The sequence below is a fragment of the Suncus etruscus genome, chromosome 4 (genome assembly GCF_024139225.1).
Source record: "Suncus etruscus isolate mSunEtr1 chromosome 4, mSunEtr1.pri.cur, whole genome shotgun sequence".
Lineage (NCBI taxonomy): Eukaryota > Metazoa > Chordata > Mammalia > Eulipotyphla > Soricidae > Suncus > Suncus etruscus.
Genome location: NC_064851.1, coordinates 45835579 through 45858517, shown reverse-complemented (window position 1 = coordinate 45858517; position 22939 = coordinate 45835579). Strand labels below are relative to the sequence as shown.

The 22939-nt window shown below is 38.3% G+C and overlaps 1 protein-coding gene and 1 non-coding gene across 3 annotated transcripts in view; one reads left to right on the top strand and one right to left on the bottom strand.

Moving 5' to 3' along the window:
* Positions 1-4115: 4115 nt before the first annotated feature.
* The window catches only part of MTF2 (metal response element binding transcription factor 2), a 57091-nt gene continuing 38267 nt past the window's right edge, over positions 4116-22939 (bottom strand). For both annotated transcript variants that reach the window (XM_049772219.1, XM_049772220.1), the window contains exons 10-15: positions 15501-15568; positions 12973-13143; positions 7405-7510; positions 7235-7287; positions 7018-7122; positions 4116-6530 (exon numbers count right to left, since the gene is read on the bottom strand). In XM_049772219.1, coding sequence (XP_049628176.1) covers positions 6173-6530; positions 7018-7122; positions 7235-7287; positions 7405-7510; positions 12973-13143; positions 15501-15568 — 861 coding nt within the window. In that variant the 3' untranslated portion in view covers positions 4116-6172. The remainder of the gene's footprint in view (positions 6531-7017; positions 7123-7234; positions 7288-7404; positions 7511-12972; positions 13144-15500; positions 15569-22939) is intronic.
* Positions 9071-9177, top strand: LOC126007370 (U6 spliceosomal RNA). The gene has a single exon (XR_007494949.1). It is a non-coding gene; the product is annotated as a U6 spliceosomal RNA (small nuclear RNA).

Below are 22939 nucleotides of genomic sequence, written 5' to 3'. Positions count from 1 at the left end.
AGCTTCAGGGATGAGTGATCCACCCCCTCTTACTTTTAAGACTTTTAGGAAGTTTTTCGGGGGGGGGGGGGGTTTGAAGGGTCATCTTATACGCCGGAAAATATGGTAGAAAACCACCAAGTTAAATGAGCCTAAACAATGACATATAAGGCTCAACTAGATCTAACCAGGATTAGAAATGTAATGACCTTAGTAACACTATTGCAAGATATAATAATGATCACAAATTGACTCTTAATGTTCTGCATTTTAATAATTTCACTTGTCTCTGTGTTGTGACAAACAATATAAACTTGTTCCTGCAAGGACTTGAGTGGTTGATGAAACTGGGGACATCAGTAGAGGGAAGGTCATAATGGTAGTAGAATATTGGAACATTTAATACCTGAAATAACTATATTATGAACAACCTGGTAAATCACTTTGTTTTTAATGGGATGGGGAGGTTTGGGGCAACAAACAAGCAGCATACCCACTGCATCATAGCACAAGCCATGGTGTTATAAAAAATATTTTAAAAATATAAATAATTTGGGCCCGGAGAGATAGCACAGCGGCGTTTGCCTTGCAAGCAGCCGATCCAGGACCAGAGGTGGTTGGTTCGAATCCCGGTGTCCCATATGGTCCCCGGTGCCTGCCAGGAGCTATTTCTGAGCAGACAGCCAGGAGTAACCCCTGAGCACCGCTGGGTGTTACCCAAAAAAACAAAAACAAAAACAAAATATATATATAAATAATTTATAAATCACAATGCTTTATTATAAAAATAGGACAAAAAATTAAAACATAAAAAATAAAAAAACCAAATGATTAATATTTTCAGTTTCTTTAAAAAAAGTGTCCAAAAATGGGGTCCAGAGCAGTAGCCCAGTTGGTAGGACCCTTACCTTGCACACAGCCAACCCGAGTTCAGTCCCCAGCATATCATATGGTCCCCCAAGCCTGCCAGGAGTGATTTCTAAGTGCAGAACCAGTAGTAACCCCTGAGCATAGCCAGGTGTGGCCCCAAAACAAAAGGAACTTTTGTTTTTGTTTTTTTTTGTTTTTGGGCCACACCCGGCGGTGCTCAGGGGCTACTCCTGGCTGTCTGCTCAGAAATAGCTCCTGGCAGGCACGGGGACCATATGGGACATCGGGATTCGAACCAACCACACAAAAGGAACTTTTAAACCCAAAAGTAACTGTAGAAACATCCATCATTTGACCTTTTTTTTTTTTAGTTTTTGGGTCACACCCAGCAAGACTCAGTGATTACTCCTGCCAGGATTTGAACCACCGACCTTCTGCATGCAAGGCAAACGCCTTATCTCCATGCTATCTCTCCGGCCCCACATTTGACCCATTTTAAGTTTTATCTTCTACATGACTACATTAATAAATAAGGTAACAATTTTTTTGGGGGGGGGTCACATCAAGCAGCGCTCAGGGGCTCCTACTGGCTCTACGCTCCGAAATTGCTCCTGGAAGGTTCTGGGGACCATATGGGATGCAGGGATTCGAACCACCATCTTTCTGCATGCAAGGCAAATGCTCTACCTCCATGCTCTCTCTCTGGCCCTAAGGTAACAATTTCGTTCATTACATGACTTATTTGACTAAGATCACAAATCAAACCAAATTAGGTTCATATTAAATAATCACATTGTGGGGGGGGGAGAGACAGCAGAGCGGTAGGGCATTTGTCTTGCATGCAGCCAACCCAAGATGGACAGTGGTTTGATTCGCATCATCCCATACAGTACCGAGCCTGACAGGAGCAATTTCTGAGCGCAGAGCCAGGAGTAACCTGAGCACTGCTGGATATGGCCCCAAAACAAAAGCAAAAATCACACTAGAGTCACCATGTTTCATGTCTCAATTGGCCCAAGTCTATAGACTTACTGTTCTCAAAAGAAGTGTAAACCAAATCATGAAAAAGTATGGGTGGGGGCTGGAGAGATAGCCTGAAGTTAGGGCATCAGCCTTGCATGCAAAAGGATGTTATTTTTAATCCTGCCATTCCATATAGTTTCCCTGAGCCTGCCAGGAGAGATTTCTGAGTGTAGAGCCAGGAGTAACCTGAGTGCTGCCAGGTGTGAGCCAAAAAAACAAAAAAAAAAGTGTAGGTACACAAGCCACACAGTTAAATGCTGGCATTCTCAGGAAGGGGTGGCGACAAGTCTCCACTAGGCCAAAGCCACACCTGCTGCATCCACCACTCACAATAGCCTTTGCTTCACCGTTCATTTACAGCTCTCTGCAGAGACACCAATCTGGCCAACAGTCCAAGTCTGCTGGTATTTGAACTGACATCACCAAGATTTTTGTGAGGGTGTGTAGGCACCCTATTCCCTGTCCCCAACCCCATCTTGTACTTCCAGAAGAACTGGCAGCTAAGAACATAACCCACAAAAGCAGCAATATCAGCCACAGTGCATGAAATTCTTATACTGTGCAGCCACAATTCCAATATTTTTAATTATTATCATCCCTGTAGGAACACACCAATTTAGATGTCAATGTGTATCTGAAGCTACCTAACACTTTCAGAAACAAAATAGAATGATCAACTAGTAACAAGAGCTTTACTAAACCTCTGTCAGTGATTTACTGACCTCTTTCCAAGATGCAATGATTTTTTTTTTAATTTTTTTTTTTTTTTTTTTTTTTTGTGGTTTTTGGGTCACACCCGGCAGTGCTCAGGGGTTATTCCTGGCTCCAGGCTCAGAAATTGCTCCTGGCAGGCACGGGAGGACCATATATGGGACGCCGGGATTCGAACCGATGACCTCCTGCATGAGAGGCAAACGCCTTACCTCCATGCTATCTCTCCGGCCCCAAGATGCAATGATTTTCCCAAATTTTCTTGTTGCTGAACTTTATGGGTTTTGTTGTTCTTTTTTTTTTTTTTTTTTTTTTTGGTTTTTGGCTTTTGAGTCTGCCCTGGGGACAGACATAGCAAGAGTAGACAGAGCACTTGCCTTGTACCCAGCCAACAAGGTTTGATTCGCAGGTTCGATTCCTCAGTACCCTAGTAGGAGTAACCCCAGGAGTAAGCCCTGAGAAAGCTGGATGAGGCCCCAAAACCAAAAGTCAAAAATATAGGCCTTATTGCCTACTGAACACTAAAACAAATAGATTGAAAACAGAATTAGATCTACTACCAACAATACTAACAGAAATCTGAATATATACAGATTAGAAACCAAACATGCACTGTTGAACAAACTTTGCTAGAAAGTGAAAGTGAGACATACATCGTCAACTTATCCATTAGTAATTCACCTGATAAGCACTGAATAGCAAAATCCCCTAGGAAGATCCAGTTTCATCGCCTTATATTAGCATGAAGAGAATAACTCAGATATTCTAGATTGACTATCTAAGGAACTCAAGAATCCTTTAATAGAATTTTTTAAATCACCTGTTTGGAATAAAAAAATATGATTAAAATGAGTTAGGCATATTATTTTAACATCTTCCTATAGTAAAGGGCATATAGGTTTTTAAGGAAAAAACAAGTAAGTGAACACTGATTTTTTTCAAAAATGGGAAGTCTCATTTGTGTGGGTGGGCACATACCCAGCCAGCACTGCTACAGGGCTACTGGCTACACACCACCAAGTATAAAAAGCTGGGTCTCTTATATGCAAAGCTCTCACTCTGGTCCTGAGAAATCTTGGTTTCAGAAGAAGGTAAGTAGAGGGAGGTATGTTGGCTTTAAAGTGTGCAAGCTAGCTAGCTATTCTTTGAAAGAATCATTTAAGATGACCATACAGTAAGAGTACTATTTTGGGAGAAAGTTTTATTAGTTTGTTTGTTTGTTGTGTTTTTTTGAGTCACACCCGGCAGCGCTCAGGGGTTACTCCTGGCTCTATGCTCAGAAATCATTCCTGGCAGGCTCGGGAGACCATATGGGATGCCGGGATTCGAACCACTGTCCTTCTGCATGCAAGGCAAACACCCTACCTCCATGCTATCTCTCCGGCCCCAAGGAAAAAAGTTTTATAAAGATTAAAGTAAACAAATGTATAATGAAATTGGGAAATCCTTTCCTCCTTGACTAAATAAAAGCAGCTATCTATTGCACCAGTGTGTATTTTCAAGCAAATACAGAAGCAAAACTCATTAGCTCTTTAAAAAATACACACATTTAATGTTGGTCTGTTTTAATTCTACGTAAAGCAATTCCAAAAATACAAACTGAACATCAGAGCCATGTGAACCACCATGATAAAATAAAACAGACATTCACAATAATTACGTCTAAAGACAGTTCAGCTTAATAAATCATCTTCCCAGTATGCTAATGAAAAGCGTTACGAAAAATACTGCTGGTGTTCAGTTAGAATTAAAGGACTTTGGGGAAAATGAAATAGTATGATACAGGTGGAGTGAATAAGGTTACACGGGATTTACATTTTTCCATTACCCCTAGATATAAACAAACATTCAAAATCAACACAAACTCTGTGTTATTCAAAATATTGCAGCTGCAGGAAAGGCAACTTTAACTTAATAGCTAGGGGAAAATCAAGTTTCGGTGGAGGTAAACAGAAGTGACAGTTTTTAGTTACCACTTTTGTAAAGCTTATTTATACCTGGCCGACCAGGAACCAAATGCAGAACAGTGAGGTTCTCTGCTTCTTTTGGCTCTAACATGACAAGAAAAGGTCATCTTTTGAAGATGTTTAAAGAAATAAAGCAACTTTCTTTATAAACAGTCAAATAATCAATCAATGGAATAAATAAGCACTAGTCCACACTTTTACTGCTCCATAATCACTATACTTTATATACTTTTTCACTCTGGTGGTAAATTCACTAATTATCAGGCTGAAATCCATCAATCACTTTAAGAGTAAAATGAATAGTCACCAAAATAAGAATATTCTTCTGTTTACTCTTTGGCTAAAAGAAAACAAACAAACAAAAAATGAAAAGAAACAGAAGACAACTCTAACACTGGTGATCAAAGAAACTTTTAAAAAAAACATGTAAAATAATGTTATCAATTTAAATCTTGGTACATTTTATAAAAAAACAAGAGGTAATGTTGTAATAAAACAGCAGTGGCCTCCTCAGGCAACACTGTTTTTAACCCTGTGCAATAAAATACTTTGTTCATACTACACTTCTTCAACATGACTAACAGTCGCTACAGACATTTCAGGAATCATCACGGGACTCCTATAAGACTTACTGTTAAAATCGAGAGACATTTACAATCATAATGTGTCATGAAAACTTGAAAATGTTATTTCTATCCTAGCAGAAGATAATGTTCTAATTACTCAAATGCTTTAGGTACTGAACAGCTGGGTGACAAGGACTGAAAGTGAAAAGCATTCTAAAAGACCATGAACAGCTGTTGTCCACGCCTTTCTTCAGAACACACTGAACTTGTCTGACACATTTCTCTTCATACATAGCAAGCAACAGCACCCAATAAAAGCCTGAGAAGAAACGCTGCCGTGTAAATACTGCAACTATTCCTGAAAGAGAATTATGGGAGGATAGATACTCCAAAGCTGCCCGTTCCCATAATTGGTATTGCATAGGTCACATAATCACACACATATATATACACCTGTGTGTATATATATGCACATGCAAAGAATATATTAAGACGACAATGAAGTCTAGTCACAGAGCAATTTACAGGCTCAATATATTTTTTACACTTTGCTTGAAAGAAAATTTCAGTATTTTACAGTCTTTTCGTAGGCATTATATACACTGCACTTTATGAAATCTAAAAGGTATTGAAATAAATTCTTTCCAACATTTTGGTAACAACAGACAATGTTTCTCCAAATACTTGTGCTATCTATCTACATGATCAGTTTGCTCTGATAACCACTAATCACAAAAACTGACTCAATAGAATAATTAGAAAAATTATCTAACACCATGCATGGGTTTGAATCATTTTTAATATTCTATCCTAAAAACATTCTACAAATCTTAAGATTTAAAAAATTAAGTCTCTGTTCTGCTTTTTAAAAGATAGCTTTTTATGACAATATCCGTAACATTGACAGGTACATGTTAAGGCTAGTATCATCTCCTTTTGTGAATTTTTTTCTTTTTTCTTTTTTCTTAAGAAAGATAGTAAAAGCCAGACTATTTTAGGGCTTTCAACTTTACCTACAGAAAATGAGTGCAGTGAACATAATGTTCAGTCCTACAGTCAGGATGCAGTTGCTCCTTCCCATTCCACAAGATACTGCACCTTTCCATCAAGTGTCACCCGACGAGCCAATACTCGGTATTTTTCACCACATGCTATTCTACCTGCAGCACCAAAATAACTGGTAATTGAGTTTTTAAGATGATTGAGTTGTAATTCCTGATCTGCTAAGTTATTCAGAATCTCTGTATTGAGTTCATCAAATTGGTAATCTTCTTTGCCTTCGTCATCTTTTACAATTTCTGAGTTTTGAGTCTGGAGTGCTCTTCTTGGAAGACGACCCCTTCTCCTCCGTAAATGTGGTATTGCAGCAGGCCAAGATCTTCCTGTACGAGTTCTTTTTCTGGAGTCAGATAATCTAGAAACAAAGTCACAGTCATCTATGAAGACTCATAAAGCATAACTTAACCATAGATAGTTTGTTCATTATCACTCTACTGTAAATATATATCCCATGATGATATAAAAATCAGCCAAACCATAACAATGAGTGCTACATAAATCGACTATCGCTTGCATTCATTAGATTCCATTACCTTCTTGGGACAAATATTAAAGGGAAACAAATATAAGTATGAAAAAGCTTAACAGAAAACGACAATAACCTCAGAACATATTTATTCTTCATGAACAGACTGTTAGCAAATTCCTAACAAATCTAAGTGGTTGAGCTCCAAGACATAAAAATATCTAGACATATAATAATATATAATATTAATTACTTAGGCACATAAGCTCCTTAAAAGTTAAGACATAATATTACATTCAAATGCTAAATATTTAACCATTACTTTGTAAGGGAAAAGGAGTCTAGAGGAAAGCTAATAAAGAGCAAGATAAAATACCCATAATGCCTGGAAATGCTAGACGAGGTAGTTTCTTTTGCACTGGAAGCACCCGTGAAATCCACATCTGAGGTATTAGATGAATGTGCAGTTCCCTCAGTTCTCCTGAGACAGAAGAATTGAAATGGTATAACAACTATTATTACATAACAATAGAATACTAATTTTCCCCAAAAGTAAAATTCCTAAGAAATGGAAAAAGCAACTTTTTATTTACCCTATAGAACAAGGTAAATCCAAGGTAGGATTTTCTGAAACTGATTCCTTATCCTGGGGGGGAAGAAAAAAAAACTTAAAGCACTGGTCAAAGGAGGTTGAAAAAACTGTTAGTTCCTTGGAAATTTCAGGCATCTGAGAATGTATATATCAATATACGCTCTTTCTTACCAAAGGTGGCTCAGCAGTTTTCTGGATCATTTTTCTTGTATATGGGCCAGGTGGGCGACCTACAGATTTTTTCTTTCCTTTTTTTTCTAGGCCATTGCTTATTTCTCTGAAACATAAAACCAGTATATGTTTAATCTTTACATAAAAAAAAAATGAATGGATGCAATGCAAAACAGTATAACTGCCTACATACCTATATTTTATATGAATAGCAAAATTTAAATACAAATTTAAGATGAATCTCCATGTGCATATATTCCATATATATTTTTGTGATTTATTTATGTATAATGGGGATTTTTTAAGTTCTCTTAAACACAATTGTAAAAAATATCACTTAAAAATTTATAAAACAATACACTACTACGATGGGTAATAGATTCCAAGAATTCCTAAAAGTTCAATTATTATTCAAATACACAGTTGAAACTGATAAAGAATTTAGTAAACTCCTGAGGCCAGGAAGTATTTACTAAAATATTACAGCATCAATAGAGTACCTTTAAAAAGACATGAATTCTTGAATTTTGGCAGGGAAACAAAATGAAATTGGAGTGGCAGAGTTTAGAAAAAAGAATCCTTCACATCATGCAAACAAAATTAGAAAGATCAACAGAGTTAAATGAAAGATCAGAAGTATAAGGGGTTAATGTGCTTGTCTTGCATGCAGATGACACTGATTCTGTCCCAAGCACCAAACCATACCCTAACTAACCACTGCAGGGAATGACCTCAAAACATTGCATACATTGCCCCAAAACTCAACCCTTCCTCCAAAACAAAGAATACCATTTTAAAACATGAAACAATTTATCAAGCAGTAAGAAGAGAAATAAAGAAAAAAAAAGGGGGGGAAATAAAGCAACTATTGTAGATTATGGTATCTTCTAATTGAAGAAAAGGTAACAGGACCAACCATCAATTTAAAGAATATCTATTTTATTTACCAACACCTACCAAATGAATGAATTAGATGTACAAAGATGTACATCTATGCTTTACAATACAGTCAGAAGGTTGCAAATGTGTATACAAGCAGGCTATTAAAATGGGTATGAGGCATAATAAAACTACCCAGAAAATTTTATTTTTTTAAAAAACAAGAAAAAAACAGGGACCGACCGGAGTGGAGTCTGCCTTGACCCCACTAGCCTAGGACGGACCTAGGTTCAATCCCCAGTGTCTTGTATGGTTCTCCAAGCCAGAAGCGATTTCTAAACACATAGCCAGGAGTAACTCCTGAGCGTCACTGGGTGTGGCCCCAAAACCCTCCCCTCAAAAAAGAAAAAAAACGGGCTGCAGAGATAGCACAGCAGTAGGGCATTTGCCTTTCATGCAGCTGATCCAGGACGAACGATGGTTTGAATCCTGGCATCCCATATGGTCCCCCGAGCCTGCCAGGAGCGATTTCTGAGCATAGAGCCAGGAGTAATCCCTGAGCACTGTCGGGTGTGACGCCTCCCTCCAAAAAAAAGAAAAGGAAAAGAGACTGGCGCTAGAAAAACAAAGCAGTGAAAGGATTGTATTTATTTTAAAAAAAAAAAAAGGCGCACAGGGCATCACCAGGTGTAACCCCCCCCAAAAAAGGCCCAAAAAATATGATGATGGCTATACACAAAACTATGATCAACACTCATTTAATGGATATTTTAAAATTATGGTAATAGTGCTCACTTCAGCAGCACATATACTAAAATTGGAACAATACAGAGAACATTAGCGTGGATCCTGCACAAGAATGACACGCAAATTTGTGAAGTGTTCAATATTTTTAAAAAGTAATAAAAAATCAAATAAATTTAAAATACGGTAATAATACCCAAAGACAATAGATACAAGAACCAGGAGAACAGTGATGGTGGGAAATGCGCACTGGTGAAGGAATGGATGTTAAGACATTGCATAACTGAAAGTCAATCATGAACAACTTTATAACTACATCATACAGTGATTCCATTAAAAAATTTGTAAAATGGGCTGGAACTATAGTACAGCGGGTATGGCATTTGCCATGCACAAGGCTGACCTGAGTTCAATCACTGGCATCCCACATGATCCCCGAGCCAGTCAGGAGTGGGAGTAACACCTGAGTGCCGCCAGGTGTGGACAAAAAATCAAAAAGAAAAAAAATTATAAATTAAAGTAAGTCTCTAAAAAGTATGATCAACGTAACATTTATAAAAGGTGAAATTATAAAGAAAACACTCTCAAATTAAAAGAATCACTTAATTCATACAAGATATTCTGAAGACTCAGAATACCTTGACAGAGCATCAAACCCTTTACAAGGTGGCATCAAAACATCCTGACAAAAGACAAAAAAAAATTGACAAAAAGATAAAATATAAACAAACTAACAAGCACACACACAAACCCCAACCTGACAGCTACCACAGTTGAAATGTTGTATCAAAATGTGAAAAATGAGTTTGTGAAAACCCTTTTTCTAACACAACATGGTCAACTGCTAGTAAAGAGTTATGATACAAGATTTCAGTAAGAAAATAAGATGCTCCCAAGTAACTTATTTCAAATTAACTTTCAATAACTTTCAGCAATTAACTTTCAAATTCCAGTACAACCAGCATTTGCACTCATTTTCTTCTTTTTACAGAAATTTTAAGACTTATCTAATGCCATGTCACAATTTGGCTCTAAATCCTTTCTTTTGAGCTTCACAAAAATACAACTTCAATCCCTCTTCAATATCTGTATCTTCTACTCTTCACTACTCCTCTGGCCAAATAATAGACAAGTTCCAATAATCATCTGTTTACTAAAAATCATTACTTTGAATTGGTCTCTTCTTTCCACTAGTAACTTTCATTTGCTTTATCTACTACACTTCACAATTAAACTTGAGAGCTGACCACCCTTGCCATTTTGACACTTCTCTTTAATTCTCTTTAAGAATTCTAAGATTAAAAAAAAAATCTAAGATTACTTTCTTTTCCCTGTCCTTTATAATTATCACTATTATTTTCTACTTATTTATGTATTTTATTTGTAGAAAAAGGCCAGTTTTGACAAGTAAATTGGCAGTGCTACATTCAATCACATGTCAGCCAAACCAATCTGTGAGTTCTATCTTAACCTCTCCAGAAAAAATTTTTGCTTAGGTTAGAAAAGAATGCTATCCAATAAATATTTTCCTGAACAGCTTTTGAGTTTGATCTCCAGCATTCCATATGGTCTCCTGAGCACCACTAGAAGTGACTCCTGAGTGCAGTCATGAGAACAAAAAAAAGTCATAATCCATGTCAGCAATTATTAAATAGCAGAATACTATTTATATATTCATCTTTTTTTAAAAAAAAAAAAGTCCCCCCTTCTGGTTTTCATATCTAAACATTAACATCTATCTCACTGCTCTTTTTCAGTCTTCTTTGTTTCCTTTTTTTCCTTCAAATCTGTTAAAAATCATATCAAGGGATTCTTTTTGGTCCTCTTTCTTTTTTTCTTTTTTTTTTTTGGTTTTTTGGGCCACACCCGTTTAACGCTCAGGGGTTACTCCTGGCTATGTGCTCAGAAATCGCCCCTGGCTTGGGGGGACCATATGGGACGCCGGGGGATCGAACCGTGGTCCTTCCTTGGCTAGCGCTTGCAAGGCAGACACCTTACCTCCAGCGCCACCTACCCGGCCCCCTTTTTGCTTTTCTTTTCTTTTTTTTTTTTTTTTTTGTTGGTCCTCTTTCAAAGTGATCCTTTTTTTTTTTTGTTTTGTTTTTTGGTTTTTGGACCACACCCGGCAGTGCTCAGGGGTTACTCCTGGCTATCTGCTCAGAAATAGCTCCTGGTAGGCTCGGGGAACCATATAGGACACCGGGATTCGAACCAACCACCTTTGGTCCTGGATCAGCTGCTGGCAAGGCAAACGCCGCTGTGCTATCTCTCCGGGCCCCAAAGTGATCCTTAATTTAATTCATTCATTATCTACTACCCTAACCTTTCCTAAGCTCATTTACATATATAATAGCCTTACACCATCATCACTCAGACATCCTTCAGAATCTCAATTTCACTGAGGTATTTTGCCAAATCTATTCTTCTGGCTTTTAGACTCCACTTTTCCCAAGAGCTGCTCAAGCCACAAACCCTAGTGCTGTTTCCTGTCTTCTTTCATAAAGTTGACAAAGTCAATAAAAATATGAAGACCTGAATCTATGTTTTCTCTATTTGACTGCTGTCACTTAACCCACTGTCTTTCATATAGACTACTCAAATCTTTTCTTTTCTTTCTTTTGTTTTTTTTTTGGTTTTTGGTTTTTTGGGTCATTTGGATCACACCCGGCAGCACTCAGGGGCTACTCCTGGCTCTATGCTCAGAAATCGCTCCTGGCAGGCTCAGGAGACCATATGAGATGCCGGGATTCGAACCACCGACCTTCGGCATGAAAGGCAAATGCCTTACCTCCATGCTATCCCTCCGGCCCCGACAACTCAAATCTTAATTCTCTCACACTTCTACTCTAAACCTCTTTTTTTTTTTTTTTTCTTTTTTTTGGTTTTTTTTGGGCCATACCCTGCGGTGCTCAGGAGTTACTCCTGGCTGTCTGCTCAGAAATAGCTCCTGGCAGGCACAGGGGACCATACGGGACACCGGGATTCGAACCAACCACCTTTGGTCCTGGATTGGCTGCTTGCAAGGCAAACGCCGCTGTGCTATCTCTCCGGGCCCCTCTAACCTCTTTCTTACATATATTTCCCAACATCCAAATAATTTGAAAAGTATATTTAATCTGATTAAATTATTAAATAATTCTTTGCTATTCTGGAAAAAAAAACTCCAATTGATACATTTAAGATCAAACTCAATTTGATCTGCCCATCATGATAAAGCCCCAATCAACCTTTCCAACATCTGTCACTATTTTATATCTATATCGCTGTATACCATTCTTTATTTACTATTAAAGTGTCAGTTTAAACATCTTAAATATTGGGGCCAGAGAGATAACATGGAGGTAAGGCGTTTGCCTTTCATGCAGGAGGTCATAGGTTCGAATCCCGGCGCCCCATATGGTCCCCCCGTGCCTGCCAGGAGCAATTTCTGAGCCTGGAGCCAGGAATAACCCAAGCACTGCCAGGTGTGACCCAAAAACCACAAAAAAAAAAAAAAATTCTTAAATATTCCTTCCTTAAGATATATGTCTGCTTGTCTGTCCAGACCAGTATACTATACTACTTCCCCAAACAGTTCTAGCGTGATTTGTAATTATTTGTCACTCTTCACCCTCACTATAATGTAAACCACCATCAGGGCAGAAAGAAAGTCTGTATTGTTACTGTAACACCAACATTTATAATGTGTCTGATAAATGTGATGTGCGAATGACAACAAAAAAGATGTTTGCAAAATAAATCCCAACAGGGCTATTTCTTCAAAGATCTTATATCTAAGTAGAGATCTAACTAAGCATTAAGTTTTTCATATCTAAATCAAGAAAGTACAAACAGCAAAATAAATTGGGGTAATTGCCACTGTAGTTTAAATATACTAATAAGGCTAAATAAGACAATTTTGTTATAAATATGCCAGATAAAACTAAGCCACAGATCAACTTTTACCTTGAATCAGATATAGGTTTGGATGCCTTTCTGCCTTTAATTTTAAATTCATGGGATGTTCCTTCAGGTTCTTTCTCTGCTTTGAAAGCCACATTTGGTGGCACCGGAGGAACACGTATTCGTAACCCAAACAAATGCTTCTTCTTCTTTATTTCTTTCCCAGACATAAACCTAAATTTTTGAAAAAATTAACTAAACATGGAAAATCTGAACATAAACACATATCAGATTCTAACTCATAACTCTCAAATACAAGTGAGCCTTTACAAAGTATCAAATACTACAAAAACTTGGGTCTCTCCCCACTTTTTTTTACCTTGATTCCTATCTGCCCTAGAGATAATCAATAGAATGATGGGTAAGCAGAAAGGTGAGGGGGAAACGTTAAGATTATCAGGGAGGGAAAAGAACACAAGTTTGTCTTTTAAACTTGCAACATCTTTGAAAAGGAAGTGAGGGGCTACAGGTGAGATGTCAGGAATCAAACCTAGGCTCTCTTACATGGGAGGCATAAACTCTGACACTAAAGTAGTCTTCAACCACATGATCTCTTTTTGTCTTGAGGGGGTGGGGGAGTCCTCCCAGGCTGTCATGATGCACAACTACACTGGACTCATGTAAAAGGTTCAGTGCTCAGGACTAGGGGTGTAGTTGCTCAATTACAGCAGTGCTGGGGCAACCAGACATATAATCAGCTATACTGGGAGTTATGTGGTACCAAGGGACTATTGAACTCAGCCCAGTATTTAAATTTCTAAAGAAATGAAGAGTATCTATCTTTTTTTACTCCAATATGTTTTCTGTATCTTGACTGAAATCTCAAAAAAAGTTTAGAAACAATCCTATTTCAGATTATATTTATAAAAAGAGAAATCCAGAAAAAAAAAAAAGAGAGAGAGAAAACCAGGTCCAAAGTGAGAGATTTTAAAGAAGATATAGGATAGCAATCCTATTCAGAAAATAAAAGGAAAGGAGCCTCTAATACGTAAAATCTGGAACTGGAAATATATGAGCACAACTGTGATCTCAGTGTGGACTTTGGTTTCTACAAAAATTGCTTCCATAGAATTTTGATTTCAAACATTCAGATCTCTCTTAGCTGAGGTAAAATTTCCAAAAGAACCACAAGCAAATGCTTGTTCTTCCACTGTCATGTGAGTTTGACAAAAGTGAGCCCCCATACTTTATATAAGAATAAATGTTTCTGGCACCCTAGATTGGGTTACAGAACTCATTGTCTCTTGAATTATTTTTATCAGTATAATAACATCATTTGAGAAGGTCTGAAAATCTAGCCATCAGTACCTATCATTTTTATGAGGAAACATTGTCGAAGAAAAGCACTTGCTTTTTTTTTTTTTTGGAGTGGCTCATACCCAGCAGTGCTCAGGGGTTACTCCTAGCTCTGTGCTCAGAAATCAATCCTGGCAGGCTTGGGGGGCCATATGGGCTGCTGGTGATTGAATGTGGGTCTGTCCCGGGTCAGCCACATACAAGGCAAATGCCCTAACGCTGTGCTATAGATTCGGCCCTGCAACTTTCTTTTTTTAAGAGTAACTTGTTAAAAAAATCTTTTTCAGCATATAGTTAGTTAGAACTAAAAATATTTTCAAAAATCATTTCTATAGCATAATGGAAATATTCTTAAGAAATGCAGATACACTGGGTTTTAGAAAAAAAAAGATCTACTATATATATAAAAATATAAGGTTTTGGGGTACACCTGGCGATGCTCAGTGGTTACTCCTGGTTCTGTGCTCAGAAATCACTCCTGGCAGGTTCAGGAGACCATCTGGGATACCAGGGATCAAAGAAACCTAGGTTGGTTGCATGCAAGGCAAGCGCTCTACGCACTATACTATGACTCTGACCCGCTACACAAGAATTAATCAGACAATATCACCTATCTGGTGTCAATAACTACTCTCAAAACCAAAGAATTCAATCATTTAAAAACCCTATTCTCAGGCCAGATAGTACAATGGACTGAAGCACATGCTTTGCATGCAGGAAGCTTGGGTTTAAACCCCAGCACCACACAATCCTGAGCACAGACAGGAGTGAGCCCCCAACCACCAAGCCAATAGTCCCTAAGTACCACTGACTATGATCCAAAAACTAAACTAAACTAAAATCTTTATTTTCTGCAATGGATTAGATTACAATAAAAAGAGGGGAATTCTATATTCCCTTAACTTTCGCATACCCCCACCAAGATTTTATTTTACATTCTGTAGGTTTCATTATAAAAACAAAACATTACTAAAACATTTTACCAAATATTTTCAATTGAATGGCCTAAATTTCTCTGAAATACTAATATGCCTCCCCAAACCATCATTCACTCCCAAAGGATTTCTGTTCCCTTCATCAACCCTTGAGACTCACTGCTTTACTTTAACCAAAATAGAAATTTTAAAAATTTCAAATGGTTATGTATGCCAATCCCACAATTCTTAAATCAAGGTCATTTCTTTAAGCTTGCTAAATGTCTCCCTCATTGGGATACATAAAATAAATCAACTTACATGGTCTTGTAATCATTTAATGCTTCCAGAACATGCTCATATCTTTCAGATTTTGGTGTGTCTGCCAGCTGTGAAGTATCAAGAAACAATTTAAAGCACTATAATTTCAAATCAATTAATAATGTACAAGTACTAGAGGCATGTGATGCAGAGGAAAAAGCATACTGACTGTCAGGAGATCGAAGCTCTAATTCCAAGTCCTCACTGACTGGCCTTGTGACCTAAGGCCATTTAACCTCTTATGGTTTTCTTTCTCACCTATGAAAAGGGGAGCATAAATCTTGCACTAGCAGCAGCTGTATGAATCAAATGATATATGTGAAAGACTAAAAAACAATACAAAATGATGTTATTATAAACTTAAGTTCTATAATTCAGGAAAACAGAATTAATCATAAATGCTTTAATAGGTTTAATGAAATATAAAAAGGCATGAAAAACATACTACTCTATTTCTCAGTATTCCAACTATTAGAACAAATCAATAATCTGCTTTTTTCAACTATGATGTTGAGGAGGTTGTTTAGTAACAATTACAAAAACAAGTATGGCTCAGATAAATTTTTATCCTCACAAATTATATTAAATTCTAAATATTTAATTCTAGAAGACATTTTCTTTTGTTCTATAAGGGCTCCTTTTAGTCATTACTGCTTCTTTTATAAAGTTTAAGGACAAAAATCCCAATAGTAAAAAGTTCAAAATTATAAAAAAAAGCCACAAAAAATAGGGGAAAACAACCTAAAATATTGGTTGAGTTTCAAAATTACTACCAATATTTTCTTTACCAGCAAGCTCAATCCTCAGCACATACAGTCCCCCTAAGCACTGTCAGGAGTAACCCCTAGGTGCAGAGTCCATAAACTAAGCCATGAGCTTTGCTGGGTATCAACCAAATACAACAAAAACCGAACAACCTGCCAAATAGGAAGCTGAATATAGCAGAGACACACAGTCATCAATTCTATTGTACAAATTAGTTCACAGATATGGGGCTAAATCAACAAATTCAACTTCACAAAGTTGTGGCACTAGAGGTAAGGCATCTGCCTTGTGCACGCTAGCCTAGGACGGACCAAGGTTCAATTCCCATCTTTCATGCAGAAGGACGGTAGTTCGAATCTCAGCATCCCATATGGTCCCCTGAGCCTGCCAGGAGAGATTTCTGAGTGTAGAGCCAGGAGAATCCGAGCGCTGCCGGGTGTGACCCAAAAACAAAAACCAAAACCAAAAACAAAAACAAAAAAAAAGAACATAAAATAAAACCTAGAAGGATTTGATAAAGAAGCTTAGTGGTTGATACTATACTCGATGCAATAGTGGACATTATCTCCATGATTCCTCGTTTCAAGCAGTAACACTGAATAATACTTTCCCTTTTCTCTTTTTGTGGCAGAAGTAAAAATCCCCTTCAAAAAAAGTGGCTTAACACAAGCTTTCAAAAAGTAGAGTGCACCTGTTTCAAATTACCACCAATAATTCATGAAACCTGGACTTAAATAGGCCAGAAGCTGAACCTGTATGTTATATGAAAGTCCATGTCTATTACTGTTGAACGAATTTCATATAATTTTCATTTTAAGTTTTGTTAAAGTACCACCACCACTTCTATTATAGTAATTTTTTTCTCTAGACAAAATATCATTTCTGTCACTATTATTTCATTAAAAAAATGTGTTGGCACTGGTACACTGGTGAAGGGTGGGGTACACTACACTGTATGACTGAAATTCAATCATAAACAATGTTGTTTTACATTGTGTTTCAATAAATTATTAAGAATAACACTGAAAATTAAAACCTAAAAACTAATTTTCATTAGTAACTAGTATAAGTATAGAAATAACTAAGAAGTATTTTTTATTTCTTGCTGGGTGGGGGGGTACGGGCATGCGTGGCCCATACCCAGCAATGCTAAGGGGTTATGAATGGTCAGTCTGCACTCAGAAATCATAGCACTCCTGGCAGGGCTCAGGAAACTATATGTGTGCCAGGGATCGAACCCAGGTTGGATGTGTGCAACGTAAATGCCCTATCTCCTGCCTATCCGCCCCCAAAAATGTACGTTTTTTTTAAATTCAAGTATAAGCAATGAGAAATAATTAGAAAATAATTTATGCAAATAATATGATGGTTTCCAATAAAGTCTTTTTAAAAAGTTCTATATTGTAAAATATTCTATTCTAGCTATTTTTCTTAAAAACACAACTTTTTTTTTAAAAAAAAAAAAAAACTTAACAACTGAGATGGGCCATATACAGTGGACCTTGCAAAATGATCATGCCTTCTGCTCATACCCTTTCTACAGTTTTCCTTGAAGTAGATGTGGATGGCTGTAGGATATTGCTTCAGAATGTGAAGGGAAGTACATGCCAACCTTCCCAGTTTTCAAAAAGGGTCAAGGTGAGTGAATTTTCTGGAGCAATAAGGAAAAAGTTGAAGCTACCATTAATCAATTCATCTAATCATCTAATCATGTTTTCTGATAATATTGTTCACTTCTATAATTTTTATAATTAAATTTTTTAATATGAAGACTTATATAACCAACTACAATTATTACCATATTTCCTCAGAAAACTTATACCTCTTGCTAAAATAAATTTTTTTCTGACATATATCAGAGTAGTTGGATCTGAGATGCATAAAATGCATAAACTATATTCATGGAATTCACAATAATTTTAAGACAATAAAATGAATTAATTTCTGGCACGTTTTCACAGTACCCAAGATCAACCTTAGGGCTTCATACATATGAAAGCATGTATATCAACCACTAAGTCACATCCAAGTCTTTGAATTTCTTTTTAAAAAAAACAGTCTATATGGGACTGGAGTGACAGCACAGCATGGAGGGCATTTGCTTTGCAAGCAAGTGACCTGAGTTCAAACCCTGGCATCCCATATGGTCCCAAGTCTACCAGGAATAATTTCTCAGTCTGGAGCCAGGAGAAACCCAAGTGCCACTGAGTATGGCTCAACCCCTCCCTGAAATTGTCTATTAGAATGCAGAGGATCCCTGGCACAGGGCATTTGCCTTGCTGACCCCGGTTTGATCTCTAGCATCCTACATGGACATTGTGAGCCTGCCAGGAATAATTCCTGAGCGCAGTGCTAGGAGCAATGCCTGAAAACTACAGAATGTATCCCCTATGGAGCAGGTTGGAGAGATAGCACAGCAGCAGGGCATTTGCCTTGTGTGCGACTGACCTGGTTCAATTCCCAGATGGTCCCCCGAGACTACCAGGGAATAACCTGAGCGCCACTAGCCATGGCCAGAAAAAAAAAGTCTATGGGGGCCAGAGACAGTTTAGAGTTAAGGAACATGCCTTGTTTGGGGCTGAACCTGGTTCCATTCACATCATTTTGATTATCTTGGAGGCCCCTGATCAGCATGGTGGCCTAAATAATTATTGGCATTCACAAGATCCTCACATCAAACCACTAGCATCATCAGCCCCCAAAAAAACAACTCCCATACCACCCTTCCAAAAACAACCAAAAGTAAAAAAAAAATTATGGAATCTGAGAATTAACTTTGGATGAATGGGCTCTCCTCCCATGCTCAGCACTAAGCAACCTTGAACACCATCATGTCTGCTCCCACAAACAACACATGCATACACTCCAGTACCCACACTAGACTGGTTTTCTTCACTACCCCTATTTTTTCTCCAAATCTAAATGCTAGTTTTCTTTTTTTTTTTTTTTTTTTGGTGGTTTTTGGGTCACACCCGGCAGTGCTCAGGGGTTATTTCTGGCTCCATGCTCAGAAATTGCTCAAGGCAGGCACGGGGGACCATATGGGACGCCGGGATTCGAACTGATGACCTTCTGCATGAAAGGCAAATGCCTGACCTCCATGCTATCTCTCCGGCCCCACTAGTTTTCATCTTAACTCGAAATATGACAGCAAGCAATCAACCTCAATTTGACCTCCAGCACTGTATATAGTTCCTAGCGTACTACCAGAACTGACCCTTGAGCACAGAGAACTGCAAAATAATACCCATCCTTGCCAAAAAGAATAAATGAACAAATTAATGAAGTAGGGGCCGGAGAGAAAGCACAGTGAGCAAAGCATTTGCCTTGCATGCAGCTAACCTGGGTTCGATCCCCAGCATCTCATATACTGTCGTGAGTACTGCCAGAAATGACCTGAGCACTTCGAGATGTGACTCCAAAAAACAAACAAACAAACAAAAATAACCAGGTGTTCATGTATCCCTGTCTGCATGAAGTTATAGAGAATTTAATAACGTGAAATATAAAATATACCAAAAAGAATATAGATATATCTGCATCTGAGCAACTAAAAGAACTATGTCTGGGGGGGGGGGGGAGGACATTTAAAATATTATACAGGGCCGGAGAGATAGCACAAAGGTAGGGCTTGCATGTGGCTAAGTGTGTGGCCCAAAAATCCAAAATAAATAAATATAAGACTATACAAAGGAAACATCAAACTTTCTAGTTCCTTATATTATTAGCTTATTAAAATTTACTAAAATACTGGACATAATTTCTTCAACTGTCATCTAATAATTTTATTTATTTATTTATTTTGGTTTTTGGCTCACACCTGGCGGCGTTCAGGGATTACTCCTGGGTCTGCGCTCAGAATCGCTCCTGGCAGCCACGGAGCACCATATGGAATGCCGGGATTCAAACCACCGTCCCTCCTGGATCTGCTACTTGCAAGCCCTACTGCTATGCTATCTCTCCAACCCCCATCTAAAATATTTTAATGAAAACAGTGTCACATTCCAATTCTAAAGTTAAAACATCTTAGCTTCAGAGAGTTGGGAAGGGGTGCGTTACGGCAGAAAGAAAGTACAAGGGTTAGGTCTTGCACATGCCAAACAACCTGTTCAATTCCTGGCACTACAGATGGTCCCTAATCACTGTCAGGAATGACCCCTAACAAGAGCCAGAAGCACTGAGTACTGACAGATATGGTCCAAACTATATCCCCACCCTATCAAAAAAGGGGAGGAGAGAAGGTGTTAGGGAATGACAGCTCAAAGGGCTAAAATATAGTGTTCACATGCAAGAGTTGGATGGATCTATGGCAACGTATGGTCAGGAGTACTTTTGGGAGTGGCCCCAAAACATATCAAAAACATTCCCTTAATTTGTGACTAATAAAATTCATTTTGTTTTATGCAATTGACTTGCATTAAACTAGGTTTTTTTCTGGGATTCGAGAGGGAAAAACCATGTCATTGTGCTGGAAACTGCTCACAATAGTTTATGCTCAGAACAGAAACCGGCAACTTCTCTTTGCTTTGTTATTATTGTTATTTTGTTTTGGGTCTACACCCAGCAGAGCCCAGGGCTTACTCCTGGCTCTCCACTTGGGATCACATACTGGTGGGCTCCAGTTAGCATTCCTGGAAATTTTCAAGAGACCATGCAGAGTCAAGGATTTAACATGGGAGTCCCACATGCAAAAAAAAAGCACTCCAGGGTCAAAGCGGTGGGGCAAGTGGTAAGGCAACTGCCTTGCACATGCTAGCCTAGGAATGACTGCAGTTGGATCCCCCAGAGTCCTATATGGTCCTCCAAGCCAGGAGCAATTTCTGAGCGCAGAACCAAGAGTAATTCCTGAGTGCTGCTGGGTGTGAACCAAAAACCAAAAAAACTACAAACACACACACACACACACACACACACACATGTTGTGAACCAAACACCAAAAAATTTACACACACACACATACACATACATTATGTTTGAGGCCAGAGCAATAGTACAGTGGGTATGGTGCTTGCCTTGCTTGCAGTCAACAGATTGTTCCCCAGAGCCCACAAGGAGTGTGAACCAGGAGTAGATCCTGAGTACATATAACATATAACACACACCCCCCCCCCCAAATAAAAGGCATTACAGCAGGGATGGCGAACAAGTTCAACACAAAGAGCCAAAATTTTAAACTGTGAGAGTCAGAGAGCCACACTACACAGTGACCTGCCAAAACAGACACACAAAAGCATATAATTTTAACAATAATATATTAAAAACACATTGCATTTTGCCATTTTGAGTGAGGGTAAAAATCCTGTTTGTGGGCCCGGAGAAATAGCACAGCTGTGTTTGCCTTGCAAGCAGCCAATCCAGGACCAAAGGTGGTTGGTTCGAATCCCGGTGTCCCATATGGTCCCCTGTGCCTGCCAGGAGCTATTTCTGAGCTTAGAGCCAGGAGTAACCCCTGAGCATCGCCGGGTGTGGCCCAAAAACCAAAAAAAAAAAAAAAAAAAATCCTGTTCGCCACCCCTGTATTATAGTCTCTCCTAATTTCTTATAAAACTCCTCAAAACAAAGGGTATAGGTAATGGCTCGGTAGTTTAAATGTCTGCCCAGCAAATATAAGGACAATAAGGTGCTACACCACATGTTCCCAGGTAATCCTGACAGTCCCACTATGTGATCCCTGGTGATGCAGGAAATACAGAAACAGAACTTAATATCTTACCATTTTACATGAACCTTACAGAATATCTCAAGTACATACAGTTAGAAAAGTAGAAAATTTTTTTTATTTTATTTAAACACCTTGATTACATGCATGATTGTATTTGGGTTTCAGTCATGAACTCTGTTTTGTTTTTTTGTTTTTGAGCCACACCCTGTGATGCTAAGGGGTTACTCCTGGCTATGCACTCAGAAATTGTTCCTGGCTTAGGGGACCATATGGGAGGCCTGGGGTCTAACCCGGGTCCATCCTGGGTCAGCAGCGTGCAAGGCAAGTGCCCTACCGCTGTGCTACCACTCCACCCCCCAAAAAATGAACTGTTTGTTTATTTGTTTGTTTGGGGGCCACACCCAGCAGCGCTAGAGAATTACTCCCTGGCTCTGCTCTCAGAAATCGCTCCTGGCATGTTCTGAGGACCATATGGGATGCCAGGATTCGAACCATCCTTGTTCCTGGGTCGGCCTGGCTGCTTGCAAGGCAAATACCCTATCGCTGCACTATCTCTCAGGCCCCAAAGATGAACTCTTTTTTTTTTAAACACCTTGATTACATACATGATTGTGTTTGGGTTTCAGTCATGTAAAGAACACCACCCATCACCAGTGCAACATTCCCATCACCAATGTCCCAAGTCTCCCTCCTCCTCACCTGACCCCCGCCTGTACTCTAAACAGGCTCTCCATTTCCCTCATACATTCTCATTAGGACAGTTCAAAATGTAGTTATTTCTCTAACTAAAGTAGAAATTCTTCCTAAATTAAAAATTTACAAGATTTTTACCAAGGAGTAATGTCTAGCTAAAATTCACATCTAATTACACACAAAATTTAAGGTTAACCTGAGAATTAGTAATAGAAATTATTTTAATAATTCGAAATAAATGCTAAAAATAAAAGTGAGGCCTGAGAATCAGGGGGAGAATCTCTAACTCATTATCCAACACCATTGCTGTGTCTCACCA